Source organism: Rhinolophus sinicus, linkage group LG05 (assembly GCF_036562045.2).
Source record: "Rhinolophus sinicus isolate RSC01 linkage group LG05, ASM3656204v1, whole genome shotgun sequence".
NCBI lineage: Eukaryota > Metazoa > Chordata > Mammalia > Chiroptera > Rhinolophidae > Rhinolophus > Rhinolophus sinicus.
The window spans coordinates 26,194,931-26,212,850 of record NC_133755.1 but is presented as its reverse complement, the minus strand read 5'-3'; the positions used below and the strand labels follow the sequence as shown (position 1 = coordinate 26,212,850).

The window sequence follows — 17,920 nt, the reverse complement described above, 5'->3', positions numbered from 1 at the left end:
GTGGGAATAAACAAAGTGTACCCACATGTCACTTCAAGGAAAATAACTGGCAGTATTTGTTGAAAGTGATTAAAATTTGAACTTTCAAGTGAAATTAGAATTTTGGGAAATTTGCATCCACTCCCACAATCAGTGATGGTACTAATGGATTTGGTCTTTTAATATTTTAGATTGAAATCTATCTGTATATTGGAACTATCCAGAATAGGCAAATCAATAGAGATAGAAAGTAGATTAGTGGTTGCCAGCGACAGAGGGGAAAAGTAGACTGGAGAGTGCTGCTAATGGATGTTCTGGAATTTGATAATGCTGATGATTGAACAGCTAGCTCTGTGAAAACCATTGAATAGTACCCTCAAAAAGAGTGAATTTTATGGTATATGACATAACAAAGAAACTACAGAAAGAAGAAAATGATATTCACAATTATTTGAATAGACTATTAAAATACTGCTTCCTTTTCCAACTACCTATCTGTGTAAAGCCAGATTTTCTCAATATGCTTAAACCAAAACAATGTACCACAACAGCTTGAACGTGGAAATACATATCAACATTCACCTGTCTTCTATTAAACTAGATGTAGAGATGTGCAAAAACATTAACAATGTTATTTTTCTCACTAAATTTTTGTTTGTTTTAGAAAAATGTAGTTTTCATAAAAGTGCTAGTTATTCTTAATATTTAAAAATTTTCTTGTTTTTAATTTCTAATATAATAAATATTGATGATGGATTATAAACAAAAGCCCTTTAGAGTCTTCAGTAATTTTTAAGAGTGTGAATGAGTACTGAGACCAAAATGTTTGAGAACCACTGACCTAAAGAAATGTAATTGCAAATTGTACATTATTGCAAAAGAAATTTTTGAATTACCTTTTACTTATATTTGTAAGTCTTTAAAATTTCTCACTGTATCTGCCATGTTAAATTTTATGATTATAAAATGACTTATTGGCTAAAAATTTGTTTTTATTATACAACCTAACTGAATTAATGTTTTTTCTCCCAACAGGATGTAGAAAATATATTTAGTCGGATTGTAGATATACATGAACTTAGTGTAAAGTTACTGGGCCATATAGAAGATACTGTAGAAATGACTGATGAAGGCAGTCCCCATCCATTAGTAGGAAGCTGCTTTGAAGACTTAGCAGAGGTAAGTACTTCAATTACATACCCAAACAAATCTGCATAAAAACCCAACATTTCCATTAAAATTGGAATCTTCTTGTTTCCAGCTAAAGCCATAGTATTAACTGCTGTCTACTCAGCTTTCTTGCCCATTCCTCAGAGGGTCATTGTCAACAGTTGTTTCTATTATCTTACAAAACACAGAAAAAGTGTCACTTATCCATTATAAAAAATCAGATCCCATAGAGGGGAGGCATTTACAGCTGACACTCAATTGTCTAAACATAGCAAGGCTAAGGAAAGTCCATGAGTACCTCGTCAATGAAAAGACCATAGAACTTGGATTTGAGGTCAAACTACTTGTGTTCCAGTCTAAACCCTGCCACTTATTAGTTTTATGAGACCGGCGGCAATTTATTTCACATCTCAAAACCTCCATATCTATATTTGTAAAATACTGATAATTATTGGACTCAGGATTCTTGTGAAAATTAAATAAAATAACCTACCTAAACTAGTTAGCTAACCACTTTCACACAGTTACTCAATACAGTATATGACAATTGCACATTATTATTAAGAATAAGAGGGATAAAGTAAATACTGTGTTTCCCCCAAAATAAAACCAAGCCGGACCATAAGCTCTAATGCGTCTTTTTGAGCAAAAATTAATATAAGACCCGGTTTTATTTTATATTATATTATATTATATTATATTATATTATATTATATTTATTATATTATATTTATTATATTATACCGGGTCTTATATAATATTGTATAATATAAGACCCGGTCTTAACATAAGACCGGGTCTTATAGTAATGTTTGCTCCAAAAGACGCATTAGAGCTGATGGTCCGGCGAGGTCTTATTTTTGGGGAAACACAGTAGGAAAGAAGTCCAGGACCTAGATGATTCAGATATCATGGGTGTAGAAAAATGGTTGCCCTCTCCTTGGATATTTCAAATGGCTAAAATGTATGAGTTTGTCTTAATAGTTAACATTGATAGTCATGCAGAGATTTCTAGCTCTTACTTTGTTGTCACTCTAAAATCCACTATATCTTTTATTATAACACAGGGTTGAATTTGTAAAACATAAAAAAATTTAACACTTTCAGGCAAAATAATATGGTAAGTTTAAGCTTCACTACAGCCCCTCTACTCTTGCTTCAAGCACACAGACGTCAATAAAGCATTTAAAAAAAAGGAATATACATGACAAAACTCAGAAACAAGATCAGAAATGGAATAGACACTCAAGGTAGTGAGCTGTTGGTAGCTGGGTGTTTAGCTCTTAAGGATAATGAGGACTAAATGTGCTCCGTGAAACTGAGCAAGACTTCTTGTTCTAAGACCCTGGTTTTAATAGGATGCTGGGGAAATCTACCAACCTGCTGCCTACAAGGATTTATAGAAAACTGGGGGAGACAGAATCACTACATTATAACAAATATATCTTAAAATTTAACAAAGTATCACACAATATTAAACCAATATTATCACAGAGCCTGCGACTGAAAACTCATTTCAGTCGCAGGTTCTGGTCTACAAAAGTGATCATGAAGGGATGGGAGAGAAAAAAAGGAAAACAGAAATGTAAAGCCTACCTCTAAGAAGCCTATAATACAAAATTCTGAAATGCAAGACAAATTCTAATGCTTAGAATAATGCCTAACAAAATCAACAATTACAAAATAAATTCATTCTAGACGAAATTAATTTTGTACAATAGACATAAAAAGAGTTTAAAAGAAGTTTAGGATACTTAAAGAGATAAATGATTAATTTACAAAGGAAACATCGTGAAACAAAACAGGCAGAAAAGAAACAAGAACAAGTAGGTATCAAAAGATACTGGAATTTAAATATAAGGCATTACAATAAAAACTCATTATGTAGTATAACATTTTCCAGACCTACTTCAAGGATAAAATTAGTAAATTGGAAGATAGAATTGAGAAGTCCACTGAGAACGTGACAGAGACCAAGATAATATGAAAGATCACTTAAGAGTAATAAAGTCTACATTGAAAGGCTTCAGTATACATCTAATAGGAGTTTCAGGACAAAGAATGATGGCGGAGCAATATTTGAAGAGATAAAAATTGAGAATGTTCCAGAAATGAAGACACAAGTTCCCAGATCAAAAATGAATTCCAAATATTGGGCAGGGTAAATAAAAATAAGCCCACAGCCAAAAACATTGCAGTGAAACTATAGAACATGTTTTAAGCTGTGAGAGAGAAGGGAAACTACAATTAGAATGACAGGAGGCTTCTCTGCAACTCTAGAGGCCAGCAGTCAGTTGAGCGATAACTTCAAAGTACTAAGAGGACGTAGTATTTTCTGCCCAACTAAACTTTCATTCTAGAGTGAGTAGAAAGATTTAAAATATTAAAGCTTGCAGAAGCAAACATAGGAAATTTTCATGACCTTGCAATAGGCAAAGATTTCTTAAACAGGACACAAAAACACCATAAAAGAAAAGATTGATAAACTGGACTTCATTAAATGTATGAACACCTTTTTAACAATAGACAAAAATCAAGCTATAGGCTGGAGACAATATTTGTAATATCTATAACCAATGAAGGACTCATATCCAGAGTATGTAAAGAACTACAAATCAATAACTAAAAGACAGCTTAGTTATTTTCAAAAATAGACAAAAGATACGAGCAGGTGCTTCCTAAAAGAACTAAAGGTGTTCAACATCATTATTCATGCAATTTAAAACCACGGAGCAGTTGGAACTCTGCATAACTGGTAGAGGGGGTGTAAATTTGTACAGCTACTTTGGAGAACTGTTTGGCATATCTACTAAAGCTAAACGATGTACCTTATAGTCCAGCAGTTTCACTCTTGGGTATATACCAAACAGAAATGAATGCCTGTGTTTACCAAAAGGTATTTTCAAGAATGTTTGTATCAGGTGTGTTCATAATGGATAATTTGTGATATATTCATACAGTGAAATGCTATATGGCAATAAAAAGGAACTACCAATTTTTTAAAAATGCAGCATAGTATTGAGTGAAATATGAAGACATGATGCTGTCTAATTGCATTTGTAGGAAGTTCTAAAATATGTAAACAGATCTTTGGTCATAGAGGTTAGAATGGTGGTTGACTGTAGTGCATGAAGAAGCTTGTCTGAGGTGCTGGATTTCTGTTTCCTTATCTGGGTGGTAATTACACAGATGCATTGCATAAATACGTAAAAGCTCATCAAATCATGGACTTTATGTAAGTTATACCTCAATTTAACAAAAAATCAGAGAAAAAGTAAGGAATAAAAACAGACATACATTGACCAAGAGAGTTTACTACCCATAGGCCCACATTGCAAGAAGTATTAAAGGATGTTCTTCAGCAAGAAGGAAAATTGTACTCAGAGGGAAGTCAAGGAATACAAGGACTAATGGTGAGAAATGTGTTGGTAAATTTGATAAACTATTGAATATTTGAAAAAACCAAATTTTAATTTTTTGTATTTAAAAAGAAGGGTTAAACTAAACTTTTAAGCACCAGCAATAAAAATGTACAGTGTGTAAAAAGTACACTTGTATTCAGGATAGGAAAACTGAACAACTTTAAACTCTTTAAAATTTAGAAGAATTTACAGATGACAAACTATGTTTGATTTTTAAAACATTTAGGAAAATCACCAAAAGAATAGAAATACTGCTTATAGATTACAATTACAGATAGGGAAAAAAGAACTATAGTTATCCATATAAAAAGAAAAAAATTTCTTCCTTAGCTCATATACGCAAAAAGTTCTCAATAGATTAAAATCTAAAAAAAGAAAAACAAAACTTTAGTAGTTCAGAAGAAAATGTAGAACATGTTTATGACTTTGAGATAAAAAAGAGTTTCTTGAAAGAACACATAGAAAGTGCAAGCCGTAAATAACGGATTAAAAGTTTAAAACTGTTCACAAAAACAAGTTATGAGAAGCACAAAAGAATGAAGTCGAACTCTTTACACCATATACAAATATAACCTCAAAATGGAACAAAGACCTAACATAATGCTAAAATTATAAAACTCTTAGAAGAAAGAACAGCTAAATCTTCATGATCTTGGCTTTGGCAAAGGATTCTTAGATATATTACACCCAAATCACGAGCTACACGAGAAAAAAAATACATAATTTGAACTTAAAATTAAAAACTTTTGCGCTTCAAAGAACACCGTAAAAAGTTAAAAGCACACTGAATGGGAGAAAATATTTGCAAATCATATATCTGATAATAGTGTAGTATTAGTGTATATAAAGAACTCTTAGAAAAAGACAACCCAGTTTTAAAATGGGCAAAAGGATTTGAACAGGAATTTCACCAGAGAAGATATTCTAATGGCCACCAAGCGCATAAAAAGATGCTTATATCATTAGTCATTAGTGAAATGCAAAAAACCATTATGAAGTACCAGTTCACACCCAGTAAGATGGTACAATAAAAATAAAAAGGAAAATAAGTGTTGGTGAGGATGTGGCGAAATTAGAATTCTCATACTTTGCTGGTGGGAGTGTAATGGTACAGCTGTTTGGAAAACAGTTTGGCAGTTTCTCAAAAAGTTAAACATAGAATTTCCATATAATCCAGCAATCCAGCAAGGTTGCATACTGTATAATTCCATCTATGTAACATTCTTGAAAGGAAAAAACTGTTGAGATGCAGAACAGATTAGTGGTTGCTAGGGGCTAAAGAGGAGGTGGTGATGGGAGGGAGGTAAATATGGTTATAAAAGGGTAGCAAGAGGGATCTTTGTGGTGATGGGAATATTTTGCACTTTACTATCTCAGTGTGAATGGCCAGGTTGTGATATTGCACTATATTGTACTATTGCGAGATGTTACCACTGTGGGAAACTGAGTAGTGTCATGTAGGATCTTTCTCTATTATTTCTCATAACTGCATATGTTTCGAAATAAAAAATTTACCTGCCAAAAGATACATTTATACAGTAGAATATTATACAGAGTTTAAAATAAATGAACTGGAAGGAACTGCATGAATCAAAATGGATAAATCTTGAAAACAACTTTGAATGTAAAAAAAGCAAATTGCCGAAGAATATATACATTATACGTATATAAAGTTTAAAAACACCTTGTTTCTTGATACATATATAATTATGATATAAAAACTACATGAAAATTCAAATTCAGGATAGTGATTTCCTCTGGCATCAGCATGAGAGGAGATAAGTTTGTGAAAGGAAGTCCAGGAGATCAATTACATCTATAGTGTTTTATTTCTTTAAAAAAAAAATCTGAAGTAGGTATTATAAAACGTGGCTTTTCTGAGCTGGATGGTGAATATAGTAATATTAGGCTGTTCTCTGTACTTTTCCTTATGTTTAGAATATTCTAATTGTTACACACAGTTATGTATATTGATAATTGAAATTTTTATGAATTTTATAAGTATTGCACTTTAACCAGCAAACTAATCATAAAATCATCTATTAACTTATAAATGGATTCTTAGAAGTGCTTGCCACAAATTTATCCTAAAAAATATTAGAGCTTGGATTCCCAGTTGTTAATTTTTTCTCTCTCAATATTAGCTATTCTAATTTTTTTTAATTTTTATTTTTCAATTATAGCTGACATTCAATATTATGTTAGTTTCATGTGTACAGCATAATGGTTAAGCACTTATATAATTTATGAAGTGATTCCCCCTGATAAATCTAATACTCACCTGGCACTGTACTTATTTATTACAATATTATTGACTGACTGTATTCCCTATGCTATACTTTATAGTCCCATGACTATTTTGTAACTACCAATTTGTACTTCTTAATCCTTTCATCTTTTTCACTCAGTTCCCTTAAACCCCTCCCATCTGGCAATCATCAGTTCTCTGTGAGTCTGATTCTGTTTCGTTTGTTCATTTATTTTGTTCTTTAGATTCCACATGTAAGTGAAATCATATGGTATTTGTGTTTCTGACTTACTTCACTTAGCATAATACCCTATAGGTCCTTCCATATTGTTGCAAATAAAATCTCATCCTTTTTAAGGCCAAGTAATATTCTATTGTATATATGCACCACATCTTCTTTATCTAATTGTCTATTAATGGACACTTAGATTGCTTCCATATCTTGGCTGTTGTAAATAATGCTGCAGTGGACATAGGACTGCATGTATCTTTTTGAATTAGCGTTTTGGATTTCATTCAGATAAATACCCAGAGTCTAAATTGCTGGGTCATAAGGTAGCTCTATTTCTAACATTTTGAGGCCCCTCCATACTGTTGCCATAGTGCCTGCACCAATTTGCAATCCCACCAGCAGTGCACGAGGGTTCCCTTTTCTCCACATCCTTGTCAACACTTGTCATTTGTTGATTAATTGATGATAGCCATTCTGACTGGAGTAAGGTGATATTCCATTTTGGTTTTAATTTGCACTTCTCTGATGATTAGTGATGTTGAGCATCTTTTCACATATCTATTGGCCATCTGTATATCTTTGGAGAAATGTCTATTCAGGTCCTTTGCCCATTTTTTTATTGGATTATTTGTTTTTTCTGATACTAGCTATTTTAGAATGATAATACTAGGTACCATTTATTCAGTGCTTACTATATGCATACCTAATTGTAAGCACTTTACATATGATACCTCATTTAATTCCTAAAGCAACTCCTTGAAGTAGGTATTATTCACATTTTCCAATGAGGAAACTGGCTTAGAAAGAGTAGTTTGTCAAAGGTCACACAGCAAATAAGTAGCACCATCAGAATTGGAACTCTCTGTGACTCTAAAGGCATGCTTGTAAGCCACTATGCTGTCTAGCATTTCATATATATATATATATATATATATATATATATATATATATATATATATTGCTCATAAAGATTCTATAATATACTAGAGTTTATTGAAAGGGTAGGAGGGCAAACATTATCTTCTGTATGTGATAATTTCTAGAGTTCAAGAGACCTAAGATACGAGCATCTAACCACATTTTCGTTCCTCTGTCCCATACACTCTATTCATACCTGACTCCCTCTGTTGTTTATGTTGAAACTGTCCATTCCTCGAAAATCTCAATGGGCTGGGCTGCAATTTCCAATGTTATATTATTATAGAAAATAGTTGGAAAGACAATTGAAGGAATTGAAACTGGGAAATGAACTAAGAGCCAGCTCAAGTATTCAGATTGACTTGGAACTTTATGTGCTATATTGCATTTCACAAAGAACAGAACTCAGGTCTTCTAATTTCTAATCTTGTGTCATTATTACTCAATCTTTCCTTTAAAAAATGATCTGAGAAACATTAAGCATAGTTAATCCACAAATATCACTTGTTCTTGTCATTCTTACTTCTTTCTGCTGTACTCCTCCACTAGATGTCCTCTTCTTCCTTCTAGAATTACCCTTCATAGAAATGAGCTCTTGCTAGAATCTAGAGCACCATATTCATAATATATTTTTTTTCAACCTGGAATAAGGCACAGGATGGAAGAGAGTAGAGATCCTACCTCCTGCTAAAATCAAGACACCTACTCTATTTTTCCTCAGGAATCATAAAAAACCAATAGATCCTACTCTTTTAGATATACCAGTACACGTGTTCAGTTTATTAATGATTGATGATGGTAAAAATTTTTGTCAATTTGGATTAAATTGTTTGGTGAAAACTGGAACAATGAATTTTAGATGATATTAACTGTTACCTCTGGCTTACAGAATGTGAAAGTAAAAGTCTACCACTAGGAAATGACCATGACAAAGTAAATGTCTGGCACCAGTATTCTAAATGTTTATACTTTATCTGGTTGTAGTTATCTATGTTCTTTGATTTTCAGGTTAAGCCTGTTTGTTTTCCAGAACCAAAAGTCTGCCCATTATTATAAACATGTTTGTTGATAATACTCTACTAGAATCCTTTGTTGAGGTGTCATAACATATAAGAATCCCATTACTCATCAGAAAGAATTTATTTACTCTCTTACTTGAGAATATTAGATTTATTCTCTTAAAATTATGATAACTAGCCATGTAATTTTGTTTTGAGGCATTAAAGGAAATATATAATTGTGCTGGCATAGATGTGCCTATAATTTAATCTTTCTGAGTTTATGGGTTTTTTTATGTTCTACCTTGGAGAAAGACTATTTATGTTTTACCTTCTTTGTTTCCTAAGGAACTGGCATTTGATCCATATGAATCATATGCTCGAGATATTTTACGACCTGGTTTTCATGATCGTTTCCTTAGTCAGTTATCAAAGCCTGGAGCAGCACTTTATTTGCAGGTATAGTAATTTTTAAATCAGTATATATGATGTCTGAAGAGTAAACTTAAAAAAAATTAAATCACTTTGTTTTCTAGTCAATAGGCGAAGGTTTCAAAGAAGCTGTTCAATATGTTTTACCCAGGCTGCTTCTAGCCCCGGTTTACCACTGTCTACATTACTTTGAACTTTTGAAGGTAAGAAAAGTATTCAAGTGTGATGCAATTTTTTACCAACTTTTTTGTGAATTATTATATGTGCACCCATGCACATTAGTCTGTATCTATTTTCTTGTTTTAGTTGAGAAGCAAATGTAAATGAATCTGCAAAAGAGGGGCATATTTTCTCCAGTTTAAATGATGTATTTTAAAGCAGTGATCAGATATTCTTTATCTTGTGACCTTACATTTTGTTTACATGGTCAGTTACTTGGAAACAACTCATGCATCCAAGTCTCCATTTTGGGACCTCAGCAAATTCAGGGACTTAGATAGTGTGGGAATAAAGGCAAATGGGGAATATTAATTACCCAATTTTCATAGCTCAAGTTTGCAGATATCTCTATAAAACTGCTTATCGCTACTTTAGAAACAGTGAGCTAATCCCAGTAAAAATTCACCATGTGATCACAGTTCAAAATACTCAATTTAAGAAGCACAGACCAAAAAGAAAGGGTTTTGTTCCCGCCTTTCCTTTTCCTGCTATACATTGAAATTAAGAAAAAGGGAACCTTACTCTATTTAAATAATAATTCAGTAGTGTAGTTCAAAGTTATTTACTTTTAAATATTTTATGTATCTAATGATGTCTCCTTTAGATTATGGATAATATGTCTCTAAAAACAAATTTTTTTCAAAAATTTTAAATAATGGATGAGATAATAAAGATATTCTATTTACCTTTACTGAACTAGCCCCATAAAGATAAAATTAAAGCATGTACTAATACTATTATTATTTCTTAAGCTTTAAAAGAATGTTTCATTAAAGAAAAGTTCTATTTAATATCATGATTTTGTTATGGACAGTGTATTACTAGAAATCATGTTTGTAGTTTGCAGGAGAACATGATGAAATGGACTGTCTGTAATGAATCATTGAATGAATAGAAAGACTCTGAATTTGGTAAATTGGAAGAACTCTCATCCCTACATTTTCTTAGTCTCTTTACATTGTAGTAATTTGGACTTCAGTTAGATTTTTCAAGTAGGAATGTTTGATTTGGGAAAGGACTAAGGGAATCAAAGGATTTAATCACTAGGTAGTATTACAGATCTCTTAGCTCTCTGTTCTAGACTTCAAACAAAATACCATTCTTCACCACCAGGTAATATAGGATGATTATTTTTAAGAGAATAATCAAGAGGAAGCACTTGGTGTGTAAAAATCATTCCTTACCAAGAATTCATTATGACAAACCATAGTCATGGGACATTTGCAAACAAGTTTGTTATATAGAATCCTTCATAATGGAATTTTTAAACCGAGACTAAGGAAACTCTGAAGGATTAAAGGCCATATGAAACTTCAAAGCAGTTATTAATTTCTAAGTGAGAAAAGAAGCTTTGATGAAGGTACAGAAAGCTGTATAAGCTAATCATCTTAATATAAGAGTAATTATTTACTCCAAGTCCAAGCAAACTAAACATTTTTTAATTGGTGGGTTATGTTAACAGTTTTTAGTTTGTAAGTGCATCATTCAGCAATTTAAAAGATTTCTATTGGCTTAAGCCTGGGTATCCCTGGTTCATATTACTGCCTAGATTTTTGAGAACTAGACTGACTTGAAGTACAGTCCTTCACTTTCACCCCTAAACATCACAAATTTACACAAATTGTAGCCCCAAATGCTTAAGTATGGGAATTGTGGGAAAGGATTAGAGATAAAAATTTAGAACTGAATGGTGCAATGAGTGGAAACCTTAGGATCAAGAACTAAGAAATATTAAAAGGAGATTTTTTTTTCCCCTCCCAAAGTAGCCTTTTTTTAAATCTACATAAAGCAAATTAGAAAAGGCAACTGTGAATTGTGCTACCTCATACAATTTAAACACTTAATAATGTCCTTCACAATAGCATGCCAAAAACTCTTTGTAAAGAAATATGCTGTGTAGATCCTTTCTACGAATATCTTGTATGCATTTGTTAATGGCTTTGGTTTGCTGCTTTTCCAGTTTGGAAGCTGGACAGTATCAAATATGTTCTCTAGATAATTTTTTATCTACTTTTTTTTTATCCATGTTTTGTGTCTGGTTTAATTGCTGTATGCTTAAGACCGTTTTTTATACTGCCCATGAGCAGATGTCTTAATACCAGAAATAAGAGGATATTTAGAAAACAGTTTCTCTCTGAGTCTTATAAAATACTCCCAGCAGAGATCTCTTTAGCTTTTATTCCCTTGAGTGAACTAGCTTTCTAAATTTAGGAATTCTTATCCAGAAATGATGGGCTCAAAGCAGTGAGCCAAAGTGGTATATCTGACCACAGATGTTGAATATCTAAAGTTAAGCATAGGATAGTGTAATTTCAGGAGCCATTATAAATAAACAGCTGATTATTGTACTACAGTTTTTTATTTTAAATCAATTAAACTACTGTGAGGTGCATTTATAGTTTTGGTAATTTTCCCTCTGATAAGAACAAAGAGATGGTTTTAAAAGGTATTTTATTTTCATGAGCGATCGATCCTAACACTTTTTAGTGTTGATTTCCTGTTTAAAGTTTGACTCCTTTCTACCCTTTAGATTTTAACTTGCTTTTGCATTATTCTTGCATTTTTTCACCATTTTTCTCTCATTTCCTCTCCTTCTGGAACTCCATTTACATGTATGTTGAACTACTTTATGTTTTCCACAAGTCTCTCAGACTGTTAATTTTTCTTAAATCTTTTTTTCTCTTTGTTCTTCAAATCGGTAATTTCTATTGATCTGTTGATAGAGCTAGTTATTATACTTACTTACTCTAGAATTTCCATTTGGATTTTGCTTTATAGTTTCCAGAGATTCCCTATCTGTCCACTCAATAAGACCATGTTTTCCTTTAATTCTTTGAACATGATCGTAAAAGCCACTTTGAAGTCTTTCCTAAATCCAACATCTGGGCCCATTTGCACTCGGTTTCTATTAATTGACTTTTCCCCCTGAATATGGTCTCTTTTTTGGCTAGTTAACAACTCTGAATTCTGTTGTGTTGAGGATTAAGAGGATTGTTGGAAGTTTTTCTTGCTTTGGGAGTTTTGTGGGTTTTTTGTTTGTTTGTTTGTTTGTTTGTTTGTGTTTTTACTCTAGTAGGCTGTTAACTTTCCTGGACTCAGCTGCAGTTTGTCTCTTCTGTATTGTGAAGCGGCTGATATCTCTGTTCACTTTTTAGAATTTCCATATGCTGCTTTTTTTACCTTAACTCTCTCGGGTCTTCCATACACATGTATTATTTGACAGACAAGTATTTGGACAGAGATTAGGTTCAGATTTGGGGGCACAGTCTCTGTGGTTCCCTTATACCTGGAGACTCCCCCTTAATTTCCAGCTGCTCTGCCAGCCTCCGGCTCTGTATCCTGGCACCTTAAACCAGGCTTCAGCTTTCTGCTTGAGCTGTGTACAATGGGGAATGAACTAAATTTTTAAAAAGCAGCAGAACTCATCCATTACAGCTCTATTTTGCAATAGTAGATTCTTCTTTGGTCTCAGCCTGCTTTATTTGTCAAGCTCCCTGGGGTCTTCCCATGGATGCAGAGTTTAGCAGTCAGCCAGGTATTGGGGTAGAGTTTACTCTCAGATTTTGCGTCCCAACCCTTCTGCAGTTCATTCACTTACAGATTTTCCCCTTAAATTTCCTCTTAAATTCTGCTCTCTTTCATCCCTAGCCTATAAAGCTACTCTTTTCCTATCATTCTTCCTCAGTGTCGCCATGGGGTGTTGGGAAATCCCTAATTTCATTCACAGTGTATACTTTCTAGTTGCAGTTTTTCAAGAGTAATGCTACTGGCTTATACTTTCTTTTAGATGGTTTCTAGTGTCTGTAAATAGTTACGTTTTATATTTTGTACTGATTGAATAATTGTTATCTGCAGGAGGGTTCTCAAGACTTCTTCACTCCACTATTACTGGAAGTTCTTGAATTTTTATAATTCTTCAGTATTTGTTTTGGCTGTGGTGTCTACAATAATAGGAGGGGAAACAGTGAAGGGATACAACTCAGATTCCTCAGGAAGACAAGAGAGCTGCTAATGTTAGAAAATATATTTCAATAAATTCAAAGATAGGAATAGCTGGATCCTATTTAAAATATGATTTTAATATTGGGCATAGTTAAACATCGGTTGTATTTATTTTTTAAAAACTGCTCTTACTTTTCTTGATCATCTTTTATCTTTTCCCTCACGTGGATGCCAAAATTTTTGTGTTTTCCCTTCTCTTGGTTGAATGTATTTTTAAATTTAACATTTGAATTCAGTAGATAAAAGTGTTGTTGTAAGTATGCCATTTACTTTTTCTAAAACCTCATAATATTTTCTTATTTCTTTGATTAATGCACATTTCAGACTGGAAATTGAATTTACCCTCAATCTTATGGATAAATCCATTAAAAGCCCATTTTAAGAATGAAGGTATACAGAAAGCTGAAGAGCAGATATTTAGCATCTGCTAAGAGTGTTAAATTATTACTTTAAAAAAAAAACCCATAGCTTTATTGAGATATAATTTACATGCCATAGTGTTCTACATTAAAATGTTTTTTTTGTTTTAGTTATTTTAATTTATTATTTTAATATATTTATTATTATTATTATTATTTTAAATATTTCAGCTTCTAAGCACCTGTAGGGAAGGAAAATTTTTTCTCCACCCTCTTAGATTCCCTGGCTGGGTCTGAAAAGTAAACTGACAAAGACAGATTAACAGGAGAAGAGCATATAAATTTACTTAATGTGGGTTTTACACTGCATAGGAGCCATATTGAATATTTTAAGCTGAAGGAGATTGAGAAAACAAGCAGGAGGGTCAGTAACCTTCCCTCTCCCTTCTGCTGTTTCAAACTCTTTCAACTTAAAATATTCAATATGCCAAGGTACCGGTAATTTTTTGAGGGGTAGCGTGTCCTGAACCCCATCACACCCTTCTCCTGCCACCACCCCCAACCCCATCATTTACTCATGAAGTTGATCTAGAAAAAAGCAGTGACCCCTTTGCTATCCGGTAACAAACCTGTTACACCAAAGGTTGATTTTTAGCAGTATGAAGAAAATCAAGAATTTATGCTGGTCTCATTTGGTTAAAGGGAATCAATGCAAAGTGGAGTATAAAAAGGGAAATAGGGGAATGTAGGCTATTTATTGTCTAACTGTCTGTTGAACAGTTTTGCTTATTTGAAAGTGCCTCAAATTCACTTTCTTCAACACTCGCTATCTTTCCCTGCAAAACTATTCTTTCTATGCTCATTCTCTCAGTGAGGGAATCCACTATCTAACTGGTTGCTTAGAATAGAAACCTGGGAGTCCTCAACTCTTCTCATTCTCCACATCACATCCACTTAGTCACCCAGTAAGTCCTTTTCATTCTTGAAAAGAATCTTCTTTTGGATTCATCTTTTCTTTTCCTCCAATACTCTATCAGGGCCATGATTATCTCATCTGGATTAATCACAAATCTCCCTTCGTTTTTTTGCCTTTCTCATCTCCCCTTCTCCCCACAATCTGCTCTTGACAATAACGAACCAAAGCCATCTTCCTAAATTGTAAATTTGATCATGTTAGTCAGTAGCTTAAAACGCTCAATGGTTCACCATTCCCCAGGTTAAAGTCCAAGTTTCTAATAAGGCTTGCAGTCATGACTTGGTCCTTATTTACTTCTCCAACATTTTGATTCATCACCTCTCCCTACCCCTCATCTTTCCCATCCACCAGGCTGTACCTGTCAGCCAGTTTCTCTCACTCCTGGTCCTAAAAGTCTCTGAATCACACATGCTGTTTCCTCTGCCTAGTACATTCTTGTACCTCTGTTTCCCAAGGCTAATCCATTCTTATCCTTGAGCCTTCAGGTCTTCTAGTCATTTCCTTCTGGAAACCTTCCCTGTTATGCTCTTTTCCTTTATTAGCTCAGAAGCTCTTGTTAATGTATTTCCAGAGCGCCCATTATTTTCCCCCTCATAGCACTCTGTCATTCGTCTTCAGTTTTCCACTCTAAGCTCTAACTGCAGGGACTGGTTTGGCTTGTTCACTATTATCTTTCCATTGCTAATAAATAATGGATGGTCAATTAAATATTTGTCAAATTAATTCTTATTGGGACTTGACTGCTTCCCCTGTAGGTCTGCCTTTTTGAAGTTTTTTTTCCTTCACTCAGCTACTATTAATATACAAAAAAAAACACCTAATTATCTCAATAAAATTTGTCAGTTTTCTCAGAAAGCTTGTGACTTTTGCTTTTATAAGTCATGTCTCAATTTATATTTTATGATTTCATTTTTATGTTTTCAACCAGTGGCTAATAAAGATACTGTTTTATTTAAATTACAATTAAGGAAGAGTTATATTATTTATACTGTAAATTTGTACTATTTCATGTAATCTATAGAGCCTTGGTAATGATCACGTGCTCACTTGTCTAGGGGTTTTAGGCTGGTTAAGTAAAAGAAGATCAAATTCTGTTAATATCATTAGTATCACTTATTAGTTGAAATTTTGTGTATTATAAGAGATTATCTTCATACATGAAGTCACTTAACTCAAAAAATAATTTTTGGTGGGAAAAGGAACTGGTTATGAAATTTACTTCCTGACTTAAAAAGTAATATGAGTAATTAGAGTCTACAGACAAGCTCTAAATCAATCTCATTTTTGTTAAGAATTTCATCATCTTCACCCATACCTTTTAGTTGTGCAGCTACCATAAAAGAATAATTTATTTGCATATCATTGTCTTACTTGCACTCAGCCGTTAATGAAATATTGAGTTATGACATAGCAAAGAGTCAGGAGCAGTTGGTTTAATTAGTTAGTTTCTGGAATAATTGGATAATATTCCATACATTTGTTAAGAAACTAGTAAATGAAATTTACTCTTGACTATATTTTCTACATTGTAATCTGGTCTAGTAGCTCATCAAACAGTCTGCAAGTAACCATTCCAAAATAAAACATGATCCCAATCCTTGCTTGTGTTCTCACATTTTGTGATGATCTCTTTATATGTATACAATATTTACGATAAAGATAAATCTTTATTTTTATGTCCCAAAACTTAGACAGTTATGATATATATTTATTGTACATTTTATCATCTTTATGCATTGCAATTTAGCTGTTTGAATGGAGTAGGTTTTATTTGGTGAATCTTTTCTAATTAGGTATTTTAAAGTCATTTCAATTCTTTGGATAGTATATTGAAAAGGTCACTGAACTGAGTGTCAAGAATCCTGGGGTTTGGTCCTGTTTGCCTGCACCATCAAATAAATGGCAGTCCTTAGTTTTATTTACTCTCATGTTGGAGAAAGTTAATTTCTAGAAATAAAAACATGAATTCAAGTTTTTATTTTTAAACAAAGGGAAATCATTATATGTTTGTGAATTAGTTGAAATCTTATAATAAAATGTATCAGGTACAACACTTTATTTTTTATGTATAAACCAACCTTGAGTTTTATTCCTCTCCTGAATACTATTATGAATATTGATTTCCAGTTCAGAGATCCTCAAATTTAATCCAATTTAATTCCCGGGGTTTCCATTGTACAGGCAATGTACCATATTTAGTACTGCCCCTCCTAGTTATTTCTAAAGAACCAGAAAAAGAAGTAATCACTGGTAAAGGTGGCTGCTTTCTTTTGAAAATGTAAATTTTATATTCTCTGTAGAACATACGAGTTTTCATTGTTCTTTAAAATATGATTATCTAAATAAATTTAAATACAATTTCATATACAACAATATAATCTTAGAACTTGATATTTTTTAACTATTTAAATGAACTTCATTTGTAAAATTAAATTGTTGTTATTAATCAATGAATGTTATTAAATAGGCACCCATGAAAAGCAGGGTATTGAATATCACTTTGGTAACAACAGGATGCTGCTGCTTTGTGGAGTCTCATTTACATACTAATTGCCACTGCTTTGTTTCTGTGGCAACAATAAACCACCCCTTTGATGGTAGTTAGCCTGAATTATTTTGTACCAATACCCATACTAATATATCAATACCAAATCAGCTATGTTGAGTAAAAGAAGGAAAGAATGCTTAAAAGTCATTTGTTGCATTGAAATTTATTTTATTAATAGATGCTTGACTAATGCTATGAAGGTAAAAATTACATTTAAAAATTATTTCATTTAAATTATATGACATACAAAGTTTTATGGGATTTGAAATAGACTTTAGGTTTGTGGTTTTAAAGTATATTAACAATATTTTTGAGATACTTGTATATTCTGTATGTGAAATGCTATAGTTTAAATGATAGATAAATGACCTAGAAACTTGAACCATTTTTAGAACAGAAAAATAAAATGCATGTCTA

The 17,920-nt window shown here is 32.7% G+C and overlaps 1 protein-coding gene across 3 annotated transcripts in view; it reads left to right on the top strand.

Annotated features, from left to right (window-relative positions):
* The window catches only part of SOS1 (SOS Ras/Rac guanine nucleotide exchange factor 1), a 119,594-nt gene that overhangs the window by 57,665 nt on the left and 44,009 nt on the right, over positions 1-17,920 (top strand). For all 3 annotated transcript variants that reach the window (XM_019742402.2, XM_019742393.2, XM_019742420.2), the window contains 3 exons: positions 1,015-1,158; positions 9,316-9,426; positions 9,504-9,602. In XM_019742402.2, the coding sequence (XP_019597961.1) occupies positions 1,015-1,158; positions 9,316-9,426; positions 9,504-9,602 (354 nt within the window). The remainder of the gene's footprint in view (positions 1-1,014; positions 1,159-9,315; positions 9,427-9,503; positions 9,603-17,920) is intronic.